This window comes from Cupressus sempervirens, chromosome 11 (assembly GCF_028749045.1).
Source record: "Cupressus sempervirens isolate cs-2001-9-10 chromosome 11, ASM2874904v1, whole genome shotgun sequence".
Taxonomy (NCBI): domain Eukaryota; kingdom Viridiplantae; phylum Streptophyta; class Pinopsida; order Cupressales; family Cupressaceae; genus Cupressus; species Cupressus sempervirens.
Genome location: NC_143128.1, coordinates 352,767,924 through 352,785,862, shown reverse-complemented (window position 1 = coordinate 352,785,862; position 17,939 = coordinate 352,767,924). Strand labels below are relative to the sequence as shown.

At 36.8% G+C, this 17,939-nt stretch overlaps 1 protein-coding gene across 4 annotated transcripts in view; it reads left to right on the top strand.

Annotated features, from left to right (window-relative positions):
* Window positions 1-3,126: 3,126 nt before the first annotated feature.
* The window catches only part of LOC149529533 (4-hydroxybenzoate geranyltransferase 2-like), a 154,611-nt gene continuing 139,798 nt past the window's right edge, over window positions 3,127-17,939 (top strand). For 3 of the 4 annotated variants that reach the window (XM_089808647.1, XM_089808644.1, XM_089808645.1), the window contains exon 1: window positions 3,127-4,115. In XM_089808647.1, coding sequence (XP_089664773.1) covers window positions 3,634-4,115 — 482 coding nt within the window. In that variant the 5' untranslated portion in view covers window positions 3,127-3,633. The remainder of the gene's footprint in view (window positions 4,116-17,939) is intronic. The other variant, XM_089808646.1, reaches the window with a different exon arrangement.

Sequence of the window (17,939 nt, the reverse complement as noted above, 5' to 3'; positions counted from 1 at the left end):
ACACTTACAATTTCAACAATCATGTCACTCTTCATCAATGCTATCTGAGATCTGAAACTGGCTTTAACCTCCTCCATCTAAAATCTAAAATTTTCTTTAATCTTCTCTGAAATCCATTCTTCTATACCATCACTAAGATCATTAATTACCCTAGGGTCCAATCTTCTTGGAGGCATCTTCCAAAATTTTAGCAAACCCTAAGCAACAAATCCACCAATCTAGAAGATCAATTAGCCACAAGATCAACCTTCTTTGCAAATCCTAGTGTAAACTGCCTCAGCTTTGGCGATCTATCAACACACTTAGGAACAACCTTCACTCTAATACCATCTAACACAATGCAAGGTAGTAGAATCCCCAAAGGAGATGTCCTAGCCCCCATCTATATAACCACATAGCGGAAACACAACAACAAGAAGCAACAATGCAAGATCTAATACCAAATTACAATAATTTGTTCATAAAATATAACTAATTACATGCAATATGCCTAGTTGTAAGGCCTTTCGAGTTAGGGCCAAATACAAACAATAATTACAAAATCAGTTCTATAAGATCCAACAAGATCCAACTTACAAAACCAATCTCAGCTAGTCCAAATACACAACTAGATAAGAACCCCAAGAAGAATCCACACTTGTACCCTCAGGTCCACCAAGAGATCCTCTAGTTCCTAAGCCACAACTCTAGCTCCTCAAATTTCACATCTATCCTTCATTTCATCCCAACTGAATGACTAAAAGACTCCACAAGACCCCTACTTATACCAATCTAAGCCACAAGTCAGCCTAGCAATTACAAATTAAATAAAACATAACATTAAATACTTGAAGAGCCACAAGTCAGCCTGTAACAACAATTAAATATCCAGAAATTGATATCTAAGAAAAATCACGATATCTCCTAGCTCCGATTGAATTAGAACTTATGCTTCAAACTGAAGGTATAATTTTAGGTCCTCTACAACCCCCTTAAAGGTGCAAAGGCTGATTCTCCAATGGTAAGTATGCATCCATCCCAAAACTCAAGTATAGAAAACTGTCGCACAAAATTGCCAAAAATTTATACTCTAGGAGAATTTCCATATCTCCCAACTTATAAGGAATTAGAACTTGTGCCTTGGATCATAGATAGTATTCTAGGCCCTCTAAAATCCTTTGAATGTACAACCTCTCATTCATTGTGAAAAATTAGTTACATGGTCTACAACAGGCACCTAGAAACTAGAAAAACGTAGTTCCAGCAACAAGGTTAAAATAGTTCAAACTTCAACTCAATCCATCCAAGCTTTATGTAATCATGAGGAAAGGTTCCCCAACATGTCTCCAACACATCCCTAACCATGAAAGCATAACTCCACCAAAATCCAAGCTTGATGCTCCTCAACAGTTAACCAAAATTCCTCCAAACATGCAGGATTGCAGGCAAGCCTAGGATGCTCTTGCATCATCCTTGGCTTTTGTTGGCATCATTAGTATAGGGGGTATGCTCCGCTCTCTGTCTTCCACAATCTCCACTTCTTCAAACTCAACTATGCCACTAGGATCCATGACAATATTTTCCTTCTCATGAATATTGAGTGACATTTAATATGAGTCCACCCTTTTCATTGTTGAAATGATTTTCAATTTCTTTATTTATATTAAGCAAAACATAGGTTGGACTCTAGTAGCATTGAGAGCGGGATCCCTGGGCCTATATACAAGATTTTGAGATACTAGTCCAATATAGAATTCAAATTCAATGCAATATCTAACATTAGCAACACGAAGCCTGATCGTCTTCAAATAAGTCATATTAATGTCTAAGTTGACTAGCATTTCAAGATTTGTTGAACATAACCATTCCCCTTATTTAACTTATGGTTTAAATAGTATTTGGGAATGCATAAGTTCAACAAGAAGGCTTCTTAGGCTAATGATTTTGTCATTTTCTTAAATTTATATGAACTAGTGTTGAAGTTTGACTGCCAATCAATGAATAAGAACTTATGACCATGATAGAAAACATAGTCTCCTATTAATAATTCCTTTTCAATGCTTCTTGTTTGTAATCAATAAACAGATAACCATTGGGAAGAATTGTAATAATTACTGACCCATATATATTTCAACTTCAACCAGTTTGCAATTTCTCTAATAGGTTGTTTACTTCCACACAATTTGGCAAAAAGACCAATTTTCCTCCAATGATCCCTCAAACCTTAGCAAATGTTTCCTCTTTGACTTTGAGATTGGGGCTTTTATCACTCTTTGGTCTAGGGTTTCCTCCATTCAATTCCTTGTGCCAAACACATGGTTCATGCTCAAATCTCTTATTAGGTTGCTTAGCCTGGCCATTCAACATATGCATGGACTTTTGATTTTTAGATTTAGGGATTGCATTACCCCTTATTGGATCTGCTTAACCCAGATGTGGTCTAGATTCATAAAAGCAATTAGATTTAGAGTGACCCAACCCTTGTGTTATTTTATTTCTAGACTAGGCATTTGGTGAGGGTCAACTCGAGGAAGAAGTTACATTTCCAAAGTTCCACTTCTCCCCAAGGGTTATCCAATTGGCTCTCGCGACACATCTTGGAACTCTTGTAGTGATGAGAGCAATCCATACCTAATCACTCAAATTTATTCTAATAATATTCTTTTACTAGTTGCATCGTTTAATCCTAGTTTGAGCATTCATTGCCCTGCGAGCTTTCTGCCCTAGAGCTACCTACCATCCTTGAATACTCTACCCACTATTTAAGAATCCTAGATGCAAATTTTGAGGCCACCATTCCCTCCCATAATGTATTCGATGAAGACTAAAGGGGCATATAATCCTTCTTCAAAATATTGGTTCTTGGGTTTAAGGGAGTGCAACGACCTAGAATTACAAATCAATTTGTGAAGTGTCCATTACCTCATCGGAGTGGATCAAATCACATGGTTTCACTAAAGTGAAAACTCTTAATTGTTTTTCTCCCAATCTTCATATATTATGAGCCATTTTTCAAAAATTCATGGTAGAAAAAGGTTTAATTTAAACAATTTTTTTTTACCACTAAATTTATTTATTTATTTTTACTAATTATAAATATCAAATTTCTGATATTATAAGATAAATCAATTTTAACTTCGAATATTTACTATTCAATTAAGAAAATCTCCTATCCAAAAAAACACCAAGAAATTTAGTGCAGAGACCTTATGCGTCCATTAGATTCTGTTCTAATAGACAGTAGTAACGAAACAAACCCAAAATGTAAACAGAAAACTAGAATAGCTGAAGTTCAAATTTTGCCGGCCCAAAGATCCCGAAAGGATTGCTGAGTGATGGAGGTAGGAACGCACAGACATCAATGAGGCAATTTGGTGTTTGTAATGCAGTGTAAGATGCATATTATCAGAACTTGCTGAAGCTGAAGCAAATCGTACGAATTTTTGCAGGCACATTGCCAATTTTTTAACTTTGTCCTGGTATCACCTGGAATTCAGTTCCGCATTGTTTAGCAGCAGCTGGGGTTTTGCTGAAGGTTTTAGCTGATCGGTACTCATTTCATCATGGTCCCTGTTGTTTGATTTAGTTTGAATCAGTTCGCGAGTTCCTTTCGTTCGATTTGAATATGATTCATTTGTAAAAGAAGAGTTGGGTATGGCTCAATTGCTTTCTTACTCGTCTGCTTCTTCTTCTAGTCTCAAGAGATGCTTACCTATATGTTCTTCTCTTATTCATTTTCTGTGGCAAACAAACTTTCCAACTACATCTCCGGATTCTCATCTTCCTTCCCCACATCATTATTCCACGGCGCCGCCAGTTAATCAGCATTCGCATAGCCTGGCAAATAAGTATGAATTTACTGGTGGTTACTTGGTTAAGCTCAAGAGTGGGATTTCATGTTTGCAGCCTTCGGGTTTGATTAATTGTAAATGTATAGGGCTTGTGCTTGGAAATAGACTATGGTTTCAAAACCAGTCCACTGCTCATTTTTCTGGGGTGAGAGAAACTATGGTAAACAGAGGGGAGGCCTTGTCATGGATTGATAAATACCTTCCGAGATGGTCGATCCCATACGCTCATTTGGCTCGCCTGGACAAACCCATTGGAACCTGGCTGCTTGCTTGGCCTTGCATGTGGTAAGCTCACTAAAAATCTGGGTTATTGAATATCTTATCTTTTGTAATTCTTTGTGCTGTTTATTTTGATCCAAGCTCATATAAAAAGTTTAAATAACTTAGGCACCTAAGAATATTCAGACCACTTGAAATATGCGTTTTTGGGGTACGTAACCAGGTGTGAAGAGGCGAGACTATTGAGTTTAAATGTTTGTATGGCCGCTTTGATTCCACTTGCAATTTGTTGTAATTGTAAAAATCCTTGAATACTGGACCAACTTATTGAAGTAAGGTAGCTAGATGGAGAGGTTTAACTCTTATTTCCCGTGCAACTAGCATCTAACTAATAAATGCAATTATTTTGCAACTAGACTGTCGACACTAAGATACTCTAACCTTCCGAATTTAAGAAGTCTATATATATATATATATAGTGGAACTAAAAATAGCCTTGGCTGATAAATGGGACACAGCCTTTAAAAATTGTACTAGGCTTTTAATTTTTTCTCTTTTGACTCAAATACGAGGTTCTTTCATGTGTCAATGAAACACGGTCCCTCAATAGATAAGCATAATGGATACTTTTCTCGATTACCCTTTTTCTGAGCGTAATCTTCTAATAATACCCATGGGTATCTTATGAAATTACTATTATACGTAATTGCACCTCCACAAACACACGATCAAGGTTGCAACCTTAACAATGCCGTGTCTTAGCGCTCAGATCTTTCTATAAGGCCACTTACCTTATCCAACTGATCGTCCTTTAGTAAAAGCGATCACAATGAATTCTTTTCTTCCACCTTCGAGGTGAATTAAGTACATAACAAGACAACTCTATAACCTGACCAGTATTTAGCTGATAATTTAATTATCTACTTGATTTTTGAAGTAAATCTCTCATTAAAAGGTGGAAGCTCTAGAGCATAGTATATCTTTTCTTGTTTACTCTTTCCCTCAAGTTTATGTCCCTTCACATGTCATCTTATTTCGGAATTGGTTTCAGAAGGGTAATCAGTCACTAACCAGAGAAATAGTCAAAATAATCATGCTTGCGTCAAGTTCATTGTATTCCGTTTAAGTAAGTAACATCAAATATTGAATAATGACAAATTTTCAAGAAGTGCCTAATTTGTAAACCATCAAATGGACATAGTAGTGATCGAGCTTGAATCAACATTGATTGGGATTGGATTCTGGATATCCTTTAAACAGACAGAACCAAGCTGTACAGTAATTGCTGGTAATATTCATGTATTAATTTTGTTTACATCCTGTGTCATCAATTACAGAAGCAAATTATAAGGTGATTTTGTTATCTATGACTGTAAATACTAACTACACTTGTGGATTATGGTTGTGAATTACGATATCATGGTTGAATCCTAGGAGTTTGGCAAACTTGTATTTGCAATCATAGGTAACAGAATCACCTTACAGTCTGCTTCTTTAATCACAGACACAGATGAAAGAATAATAAATGATTATTATGAACTGTCAGCAACTGCTGTATAGCTTGTTTCCATCTGTTTCAAGGATAACCAGATTCAGAACCTTACCAATGGCCATTCAAGCTAGGTCAATAAAATGTGAGAGAACTTAACACTAAACTTTAATTCTGCAATACCACACTGACTCCCATCATCTTAGCAATAATGAGAGAATGAATGATACCTCAACTTCTGAGACAGATTAATTGCCATATTTTGGTTAGGAAATGAGATCCGTGGCACAGACCATCCACTATACAGCTCACCCAGTTATCACTATTTACTTATAAATTCCTGGTTAAATCTCCCTTTATGCCATTCATCAACAGATTAGTAAATTTTTATTCCACCTGTTCTGAGAGCCCTGCACGTTTGGACCAGTACTTCATACCACATTATGATTAGATATGATTTAAGTAATAAAAAATTCTATCTAGTGTAGACTTAATGTGTAAAGAATTATCCAAGATCTAGATAGCTTATAAATTGACTCAGGTTTTTTATTTGAATTAGAATCCAATGAAGATCAACAAATAAGTAGGAAGAAATCCAGTGAAGATCTTGCATCTGTCCTGCAAGCTTTCTAGGAACAAGTGAGGGTGTTTAGTCTTCTGTGCAGTATGCTTATCAAGAGATTAAGATCTCCACTTTAACTCCCAGTTTTATACTGAATATATGTAAAGACTACAACCTTACTATACTGCTTACAATTCCAAAATCAAAATTGAAGACTGGTCAGCAATAAAGCGTGTCAGCTTACATGAAATATTGAGGGTTATTCATGTTGACATGCAAGTCAATCCCTCAAGCTCCATCTAAATGTAGCTCACCTATGTACTGTGATTCAGGGAATCAGAAGAATGCCATTGTTCACTAACATGGACATCCGTCCTTTTGTTTCAGATGGAATCTTAACTGCTCTTTGGGGTTCAAAATCCTCAAATTACCTCATAATGCCCCAAAAACGTATCATGCATGAATTGGATGTAAGAAAACACAATCGATTCATAAACACTCTCGACAAGGGGTCTCATCCTTGACAATTGGTGCCCAGGTTTAGTTCACATATGAACTGTGCATCCTTATGTCCAATTGATGCAGCATAAAACAATCTTTTCATACATAATTCATCTGACTATCACAAATGAGAACAACCCATTCAGCACAAAAGAACAGTTCTGGATATAGGAATAAGTGACATCACTTCATTATTGTCACTCCCAAAAAGTTGTTCTCAACCTTTAATTACATGTTGCTAATGGCTAGTTCATCTGACAAACTGACGTGCCCTGTAATATCCTCTACCAGGATGATTTTATCAAATTTGCAACTGTAATGATCTGAATATTTATGAACCCAAAATACTGCAACTTTCACAAATTTATAGTATTGATTTTCCGTCAAACAGCTTGAATGCATTCTTTGGAGAAGAGCTTTCAGACTGAAATTGTTTGTAATAATTTATCTAATAGTTTAGAATACATTTGCATTATTTATCCCTTTCAACAATCCATAAAGGACTCAAACATTTTCCAAAACACTTGTCATTCATTCATAGGGCTAATCTATATAAAAAATTGAATTTCAAATTGCTGTCCACATTTTCATAGGCATAGAAAACTTGTATTCAGAACTTACTACCAACAGATTTTTACATATCAAGATTAGTTGTTTGTGAAGAGAGAATCACTCATTCCATGCTCGTATAATGCTTCCTTAATTAAATGTCCACCTCAAATTTGCCAGCAAACCATGCTACGCCTTGATATTTCAGATCTCTGTGTTCCTATTGCAGCCTGCAGTATTGTTGTTCAAAACCTCACGTCCCTACAGAACTGTTGGCAATCGGCAGATAAGGTAGTTTCCAATGCTCACAACCTCCTCCAATGACAGTGCCCATTGAGAATGAATGCTGCAAGCGGGTTAAAGAATTTTTTTACACAGCTTTCATGGAAAACCCATGCCCAGATTACTCAAATTGTCACCAGCAGCAACTTAATCACCCCAAACATCAAATATCACCATCACCCAGCAAGATTTAATTCCCATGCCAGCAATATGAGGTTGTTTTAAACTGCAAATCTCTAGAATACGTCATCCAAATCTATTCCTTTGCCACAAAAGGTGGCACCTGGAATCCAGTCAATGTAATAAACTCTCATCTGATAGTCAAAGAAACAATAATTTTCTGTTTACCTGCAAACCTCTGGAAAATTTTACAATATTCAATCATTTAACATCTGCACTATACCTCCATGATTCCACCTGCAATTTGGCCCAATGAATCTTATGCGAATCTGCCAAGGTTGGGTGAAACAGGTTTTTGTCCAACAACAAAGAAGCTGAAATGTCCTGCCCGGATATTTAACCCAAAACTCTCAAACAATTTTTAGAAAATTAAACAGAAAAAACTTTGCAACAGATTACAGATTAACCAGTAAAATAACCAGCAAATGTTAATATAAAGATCCTCAAAATTATTAATTCATCATAATAATCAGCAATATGATAACATAATAAAATCCAATCTAAAATACAGTATCAACAATCATATGGTAAAACTATAAATGAACTTGTAACTGCAGATGTGAACTTTGTCATGAATTCACCACAGCTGATGAACTTGGTTTGCATCCAATCCACCAAGAACTTGAAGGTTTCCGTCCTAAGGTTTAGAACATGAAAGATGGAAAGCTTTCCCAATTTTCTCGAAGAAAAAATTGAATACCAAACTGAATTCAAGCATACCAAATGAGTCTCCATTCTTTCTTTTGATTCATCAAGCTGTGACTCTTCAGTTTTTCCTTCTCTGTTTTTCATCCTCTTCCCCTTTTATCACCTTTTCTCCCTTCTTAATCAAAATGACCCTTTTAATAATTTCCACTATCAACAAATAAGTCACTTTTTTAATTATTTAACAAAGCAGACTTGTAATTTCCTAATGTCCCAGGAATGGGATATTACAATACTCCCTCCTTGAGAATGCTTGTCCTCAAGCAATCAGGAATCTGCAAGGTTGCATGGGGATGGGGGTACTTGGGCACGTCAACAATGACATATTGTAAATGATAAACTTTTGACTTGAATAGTGATAAAGTCTCCTACTGATCATTATTTTATCAAAGTTTCAAGTTGATTACATATTGAATTAAGCTTGATAAACAACAAGCTGATACACAAACAAGCCGAAACAAAAATCAGAAATCTTAATCAAGGTCCTTATTATGATGCTCTTCACTGAGTACCCAATACTTGGGTACACGGCTATGCATTCCTACGGGTGTGGATACGTGTACCCATGCAACCTTGGGAATCTGTAAACCAATACCAGGATCCCATATTAGTCCACAAGTAGTTCTACGACCCATTCTAGAACAATGGAAATAGCATCCTGTCATACTGTGGGGCAAGGTGTCCATGTGCAACTCATCTATCCATAAGATCTCTGGATCCCAAATTAGTCTTAAAAACTCTGCTTCATCTTCTAGCTGTGCTACTCTGAAGATAACAACTCTATGCCCCAAGCTGTGAACCCACTCATTATGAACCCTGAAAATCAAAGCTCCTATACTGTGAATTCCTGGATCCCAAATCAACCTATTAACATGAACTTGGGAGTAGGAAAAAATGCTCATCAATCTATTATCTTCCTGGATCAATCAACTTAACAAGTGATCACCATGAGGTTGTGAAAGACAAGTCCATTATGCACTGAAATCAACTCATCAGCCTCCCAGGGGTCGGTTTTATAATCCGAGTCAACAATATAAACGTTAAAAATGTAGTCACTGCACCCTTTTATAGTCATATCATAAGGTATGTACTGCAAGATGAGATATCTCCACGAATCTTCCTACAACTCACTGACTTCTGAAGGACAAGCCAAATCTGGAAATGTGATGGTAAACCAAGAAGGGAAGCCATTGATAACTGAAGTAGGCATAAAGATAAAATCACCAACCAATAAATGAATAGCTGCCACATCATAAAATCTCAGTGACAAATCTCTGAGTGGACTGTAAAAGCCCTCAATACACATTGAGGATTACTCTGAAATTTCTGATTCACCATAAGTGTTAACAAACAAATCTTCACATTCATCAATGAAAAGATCACCATCACATGAAATTTCAGAACTATGATCACTCGGTTCATCTTTATCCTCACAATGTTGTGAAGATATGTAACTGCTGATATAAAAATCAGAATTCATGTTGTTGACTTCTTGCTGGTCCTTTAGGTCTTCTTTAGCATAATTGTCAAAGGAGTAATACTGGCGGAGCTTACCAGTTAGACCAGTTATAAAATAAGTTGTCATTGATGGCAAGAAAAAGTTGAAGTATAAACTGGTACAGGAAAGGAAACTGGTGAGACAAGTAAGAACACTAGTACAATCCTTTTTAAGAAGGGACTAGAGTATGGTGAAAGTGGAAAGGTGAAGATGAGTGATCTTCACACATACTTAGACAAAGTGGGCTACGTATAACTTGACATTGGGGAAAAGTCTGGACAGGTGGATAGGAAGTGGAGACTGGTAGCCAAACAAGATAGGATGAAAAAGGAGTCTTCAGTGATGACTGGTGAGATTGAGGCAGCATCAAGGCCCAAGGACAAAGGCAAGAAACATGGGATTGGACACGTCATAGAGCAGGTTGAATTTGTTTGACATCTCGAAGAATGGAGGAGTTGTCATATCAAGCTCCAACGGGAATAAAAGCGAGAGAATTCAATTAACAGTAACAGGTTTCCACAATCCATTTGTAAAGCACTGAGTTTTCTGGATTAGATTGTGTTTGTTTATTTCATCTGCCAATGAGCAGACAGAAGTCACTCAAAACCTATGGCTTTCCATTTTGGGGCAGTGTGCCTAACAACTTCTGAAAGCGACGCATGAGAGTTCTAAATTTGATTTCTCATATTAGGGTTTGAAAGTGATTGTAGAGGAACGATATATAGTCGTTCACATTTGAATGGACAAGTGGATTGCACATTAAGAAACTGAAATGCCAAAGTGTTAGGCTGCTGCAATCACAGAGAACAAAAGAAGAGAAAGGAGAAGGGGTCAAGAGTCAAGATGGGGTGTGTTGAATGAAGCCAGGGGAGCTAAACACAGTGAGGAGAAATGCCGAAGCAGAGAAGAGCTGAGCACAGAAGCGAGAAGTTTGAGTTGTAGAGCCGGGGAGTGCTGAGCAAGTTGCAGACTGGTGTATGAACATCAAAGTGATCTGAATCAAGCTAAGATAAGTAGCTATCTTACACTTGTCAAACTTCATGTTGTTCTCTTACAATTACAACAGTAAATCCCATTGTGGGTGGACTCTAACAAGTCCTTTGTATTAAATCCCTTAACTGGGTAACACATTCACTTGTGTTCTAAGCCCTCTAACCAAGCTACCTCTAACTAGGTAAAGACTCTAATAGGTCTCTCTCAAATCCCTGAATTGGGTGGCACTTGACAATGTCGTTGTAATATTCTAACAAGGATAAGCTCTTGACCGGCACACTCTACAAGTGTGCAAATTTTGTGAACATCGCCTCACACCATGGTTTACACCGAAATCGGGTTCCCATGACATATACTAGTGTTATGTGTGAATGCTTTCTGTCTTGCATGTCATATTATATATTTGATGAATAATTAGGCCACAGATAAGAATATCACAGCCTGGTAAAAGGTAAAAGCCTGAATTGACTGGTATTAGACTGATTCACCCCCCTCTCAGTATAAACAGTATTATGTGGACCAACATTTGGCATCAGAGCTCTAGTTCGCTGAAGATATAAGCTTAGTAACTTGAGGAAAAGATCAAAATGATGAAAAGAGAAGCACCAAAGTGTTCTAACGAAAACTATGTCCAGTAGCGTGGGAAATTGAAGCTGGATCTCATAAAATTGAGAGATGTGTATTGTAATCATGTAGAAACCAAATACGTCCAACCTGTTGCACCACTTGATGCAGACCAACTAAAGGAGAAAGAAATCCATGTCGCTACCATGGATGCCTTTGTAAGTACTCTCTCTTATGTTGAATATGGCGATGTAGAAAGTCTTGACATAGCATATGAAATTTGGGAAAATCTCAAGACTATCTATGATGGAGACAAGCATGTCTTGAAAGCAAAGGCTAATAGCTTGAGAGGAAAGTATGATAACACAGAGATGTACGAGGGAGAGACCATTGAGCAGTACAGTAAGAGGATAAAAGATGTGGTGGTTGGCATAAGAGCAGCTAGAGGCAAACTAGAGGAAGATGATGTGGTAAGCAAGATATTGAGGACGCTGCAGTCACAATATGCCATAAGGGTATCAACCATTCAAGAGCTCAGATCACTGGAGAAAGGTGAGGTCTCTTTGATGCCTTGATAGGGAAGTTCATAGCCTTTGAGCTAAGCAACTATGACAACAACCTTTCTAAGGGAGAATCAAGATTCAAAGCATTTGTCACACCTGATGTACCTAGAAAAGGAAGAGAAGTGGAGAGCACTTCTAGAATCAGTAGAGACCTTGAGAGTCTCGTGTCTGAAGAAGCTGAATAAGAAGAGCTAGAGCCGCTGCTAGCAAGGAGATTGCCTCAAGATAAAGGGAAGTAAACTTCCTTTGAAATGTTTCAACTGTAGCAAGGTAGGACATATAGCTTCAAAGTGTCCTGACAATGATAGGAAAGAGAAGAATGACAGGTGGAAAAGTTACAAAATAGAGGCAAGAAGCATTGCTATCTTGTAGAAGAAGGCGTGACTGACAAAGAGTTAACCTGTTCAGATGGTGAGAAGGAGATAGCTTTATTTCCAGTGAAGGAAGAATTGGTAGAAAGCGCTTTGGTGTTGAGTACAAGCCACAACAAAAATTAGATCATTGACAGTGGCTCATCATATGTATGGAGACTGGAGCAAATTTCTCAAAGTGGAGGAATGTGATATAGGAACAATCAGATTCAACAATGATGCTTTGTGTGTTGTAATAGGTAAGGGTTCCATAGACCTGAATGATTCCACCAACTGTGATGATGTATATTCGGTGGAAGGACTAAAGTATAACCAGTTGAGCATATCTCAACTTAGTCACAAAGGTTATAGATTTGAATTTGATAAAGGGTCTTGCATGATTTTAGGCAAGACAGGTAACTTGTTAGCAACTGGTGAGAAAAGCAGAGGTAACCTGTTGTAACTTAACTCTATTGTAAATAGTTGTTTAGTAGCTAAATCTGAAAATAGTTTGCTCTAGCATAAAAGGCTATGCAATGTAAATTTTGATAGCATTGTAAAGGTAGGAAGAAATAAATGTGTGAGAGGCCTGCCTCTGATCACTAAACCTGATAATACTATGTGCAAAGATTGTGAACTGAGTAAGCTAGCCAGTTCAAGTTTTTCTAGTAAATTGTTTTCTTTTGAACACATTCTAGAAATAGTGCACTTTGATTTGTGTGGTTCCATGAGGACTAAGAGTGTAGCTGGTGATAGATATTTTATGCTGTTTATAGATGATTTTTCTAGAATGATGTGGGTTGTCTACTTGAAAGAAAAGTCTGAGGCATTCCAAATGTTCACATTGCTCAAGGCCAAAGTGGAAAGAGAAACAGGCAAAGCCTTGAAACGCCTGAGATCAGACAGGGGAGGTGAGTTCACCTCACAAGATTTTGTATGCTACTGCGAGGAGAAAGACATCTAAAGGCAGATGTCTGTCCCCAAAACACCTCAACAGAATGGTGTTGTTAGAAGAAGAAACTGGACAATTATAGATTGTGCCAGAACTCGCATGATACAGAAAAATGTTGCACAAGTTTATTGGAGAGAAGTAGTGAGCACAACAGTATATACCCTCAATAGGATACAGGTAAAGAAAGGTATGCACAAAACTCCCATGAGGTATGGTTTGGACACTTACCATCAGTGAGTTACTTCAAAATTTTTGGAAGAAAATGCTATGTGAAAAGGGATGAGTACCAAGGAAAGTTTGAACCTAAGAGTGATGAGGGAATCTTCTCAAGATACTCCACAATGAGAAAAGCTTACTAGTGCTTGAACACCAAAACAAACAAAATAGTGGAGTCTGCAAACATAAAAGTAATGAGTTCTCTGAGCAAAATGATGAAGGAAGAAACAAAGAACCAAAAGACTACAAGCAATTTGTGTACACACCATTCACTGCACTTGTAGCAAAAGAACCCATAGAAGCTGCATAGGAACAAGTACAGGCAGAAGCAGTTCAGCTTGAAGAGCCAGTGAATGAAGCACCAAGAGAAGAACTGGTGCTAGCAAAATATGTAAGGAGATATGACTCAGCTGATCAAATCATTGGAGATAAAGATGCTGGAGTGATGACAAGGAGAAAGGCAAAAGAGAGAGTACTTATCTACTCTCACAAGTTGAGCCCAAGGCTACAAGAGAGCATTGAAGGATGAAGACTACTCAAAGACTATGGAGGATGAATTTGAGCAGATTGAGAAAAATCAGACATGGACTTTTTTTCCCTCGACAAAGGGAAAAAATGTAATTGGCACAAAATGGGTATATATAAGCAAAATGAATGTGGATGGGCAAGTAAATAAGGAACAAAGCCAGACTTGCCTGCAAGGGATATGCACAGGAAGAAGGAATTAATTATGGAGAAACCTTTGCACTAGTATCTAGGCTAGAAGGGGTTAGGATACTTCTAGCATTTGCAGCATACAAGAAATTCAAAGTATATCAAATGGATGTAAAGTCTGCATTCCTGAACGAAGTCCTAGAAGAAGAGGTGTACATAGATCAACCTGAGGGGTTTGTATCAGAAGATAGAGAAGACAAAGTATGCAAGCTGAAGAAAGCCCTGCATAGATTGAAACATACACCCTGTGCATGGTATGAGAGACTCCACTCATATATGATTAAGATTGGATTTGTGAGAACAAGTGACAAGAACATCTATTGGAAGGCAAAAACAAGAGTTGGGCTGCTAATATTAGAAATATTTGTAAATGATATCATCTTTGGAGGTGATAATAAAATGAGCAAGGAGTTTGCTGAGGAGATGAAGAAAGAATTTGAGATATTCATGATTGGAGAGATAAAATTCCTCATTGGATTGCAAGTGTCTCAATTAAAAGGTGGAATCTCCACAAGTCAAATGAAGCATGTAAGGGGATTCTGAAGACCTTTGGACTAGAGGAGTCCAAATCGATGGGCACCCCAATGGTGATTGGTTGTAACTGTCAAAGGAAGATGAGAGCCCGAAAGTAAATGAAACAATTTATGGTTCATGATTGGTAAACTACAGTATGTGGTGCACAATAGGCTTGACATTGCACAGGTAGTAGGGATAGTGGCAAGATTCTCTGCCAATCCTAAAGAAACACACTTGGTTGCTGTATAGATAATCTTCAAATTCCTGAAGGGTACTGAAGAATATGGATTATGGCATCCTCATAAAGAAAGCTTTGAACTCGGTGTCTTTACAAATGCTGACTAGGCAGGACATGTAGATGACAGAAAGAGCACGAATGGAGTTGCGTTCTTTCTTGGAGGGAGACTGGTAGCATGGACCAGCAAAAAGAAAAATTACATTTCTCAGTTAATAATAGAAGCCAAATATGCAGCTGTGTGTGCAGTAGTAAACTACACACAGGTAGTATGGATCAAACAACTAGTGGAAGGTATTTAGGAAAGGGTAATGGAATCAGTGGTAATAAACTGTGACAATACCAGTGCCATCAACATATCAAAGAACCTGGTGATGCACTCAAAGACAAAGCACATTGCCATTAAGTATCACTTCTTGAGAGAGCAAGTACAAGTGAAAGAGGTTAGGTTGTAACATGTTCCAATTAAAGAACAAATAGCAAATATCTTTTCAAAACCTCTTCAAAAAGATACGTTTCAGTATCTTAGAGGTAAGTTAGGGGTCATTACCCCTATCATGCCTGAAGTAGAGCAGAAAGATCATGCATCAGTCCATGATATTCCTAGACTAAACCTTACACTGGATTGTTGATCAAAGAGGACTACTCGATAAGGGGAGTAGTCACGGAGATAAATTGTGATAGGTATGCACCTTTGACATTGTTGTCAAAGGGGGATAAGTGACGTAGAGCTAAGTAGAGCAAAGAAAGTAAGCACCACCTTGATTTGTTTTCTAACAAACTTCTAACTAAATTTGACTTATTCAAAGTTGCAAGCCTAACACACTTAAACCCTTATTACATGTTACAACTTTTCACGTGATATTATCACATCTAACTACATCTTGTTTTTTTGTTATTTGTAATATGTCAATTACAAACTACAAATGCATGATGAAAGAATAAAGTGCTTGAGGAGACACGACTTCTATTACATCATCCTTTATTGATCTTCATGCTGCTGCCCAGTGTAAAGTATTTGTGTCTAGCAAAAGCATCCTGCACCAAAATATGAATATGCATTCTTGATTGTTCCATTGAGTGCTCGTTGACCATTTTTGTCTCGAAAGCATTCTATGCTTGTAATCATTCTTCCACCTCCTTGTAGGCTCCATTATGTGATTGTGCTTGCCCCATGTCCCTCTTTCTTCTTAGCATGTATGGAGTTATGCAGATTGGATACAGTTGAAAAGCAATAAATGATGTAAGGAATTTGTTAAAGTATGATAGCTATGGTCAGATATTCTAATGATAATCTATATCATTTACATACTATCAAGTGCCAAGTATATTATAAAATCTGTTCTGGCAGATTCCTAGTGACTTACAGTAATCATTTCATGTTCTTCATATTGATGAGATGCAGGGATCAAATCAAATAAATTCTTAACGGCAATCTCATGAGCATGGTTATTGTTAAGAACAAGTGTGATCTAAACCCTGATTAGTGATTGGGTTTGATTACTAGTATTGAATAGGTGCATACTAAGTGATATGTCCTGAATGGACATGTCTATTCAAAGAAATATATATATGTAAATCGGGTATTATCAGAACTAAATCTAGCCTTGCAAATATTCAGTGTTTATTAACATAGAAATTTGTATCACATTCACAGTTGACATTCTATATTTCTGATTGAAATATAGAAAAGATATTCATTAACTCTAATCTGAGATAAATTTAACCATTTTCAATATGGTATTAGAGTATTGTTCGTTTCCTGTGCCTTCTCTTTAGTGAAATGAAGATTTGTATGTTGTAATCTGAAAGGAAGTCTTCTATCACAAAATTCGAAGGAACATTTTTTTATCAAACTATCTTTACCATGTTGAAAGATATACCAAGATTAAAACATAGGTACGATGAAGCACAAATCAGAAGGTGCCTGCCTGTGCACCATTTATGGTGTAGGATCACTAAAGCTAACTCCTAGTCCTAACTCTATATGTTGGGTTTTGGCTTGTACTGACCCTATCCAAGTCAGGTAGGTGTGTTTGGACCTTAGAAGATCATTGTTGGGTTTGTTCCTAGGTGGATTTGACTGGGTTCAATCCACTCTAGGTTGTTTGGTTTTCTTGCTTTAGGTTGTTTGTGTTTTGGGTGTTAGGAGGCTAATCTAGGGTTATGGGTCTTACACCCTAGCAGCCTGAGAAAGGTGTGGTTTTGAGCTATCTTGCCCTCTATGATGTTTTTACATCCTCGTGCATAGGTTGGGGGCTATACTTAAGTCATTTGGTAAAAGTTGGGGAATGATGTCAATTGTACAAAAGTTGTCAAATAGGTAAAAATGGTCACAATCATGTAAATTCATGTTCTAAATGCTAAGTCATGCCTAGACATCATAAATGGTGTCATGCCCAAACTACGAGGGCAAAAACACACACCAATCTTTTTGATTATTTTAATTAAAATGCTCTAAGAAAATATAAGGTTATGATCACAGTTTTAAGTATAGGTTCTCTACAGTACGTTTTTAAAAAACTCTAGTGGATGAGTACATTGTTAAGATTGATATCGATAAACTCATGTTCTTACATTTACTTTCAACAATAAGAAACATTTATTAGAATGCTCAAAGTTTGATAAGATTGAGATCGTGTTGCAAGAAAGGATTCTCTTTGTTACATTTTAAGTTACATATCTTGTAAGGGCATACATCGTTAAAATTTTGAAACCTTTGTTATTAGATTTATGTTGACGAAAATTACGTCATTACATTAACTTACAATAATATGTGAAAATTATTTATAAGACAATGAAATGTATTCAAGTTTAGATTCATTGGAAGTATATAATCAAAATCAACTATAGAACTCAATTATCAATTTACAAATTTATCGATATATAAAAAAAAATCACTTTAAGGAAAAACAACTTAACTAGAATTAAAACAAAACATGTGTATTTCAAATTTATTAACTTTAAACTTTACAACTATTTTAACATAAAAAAAACAACTATCATAAACTATACTTAATT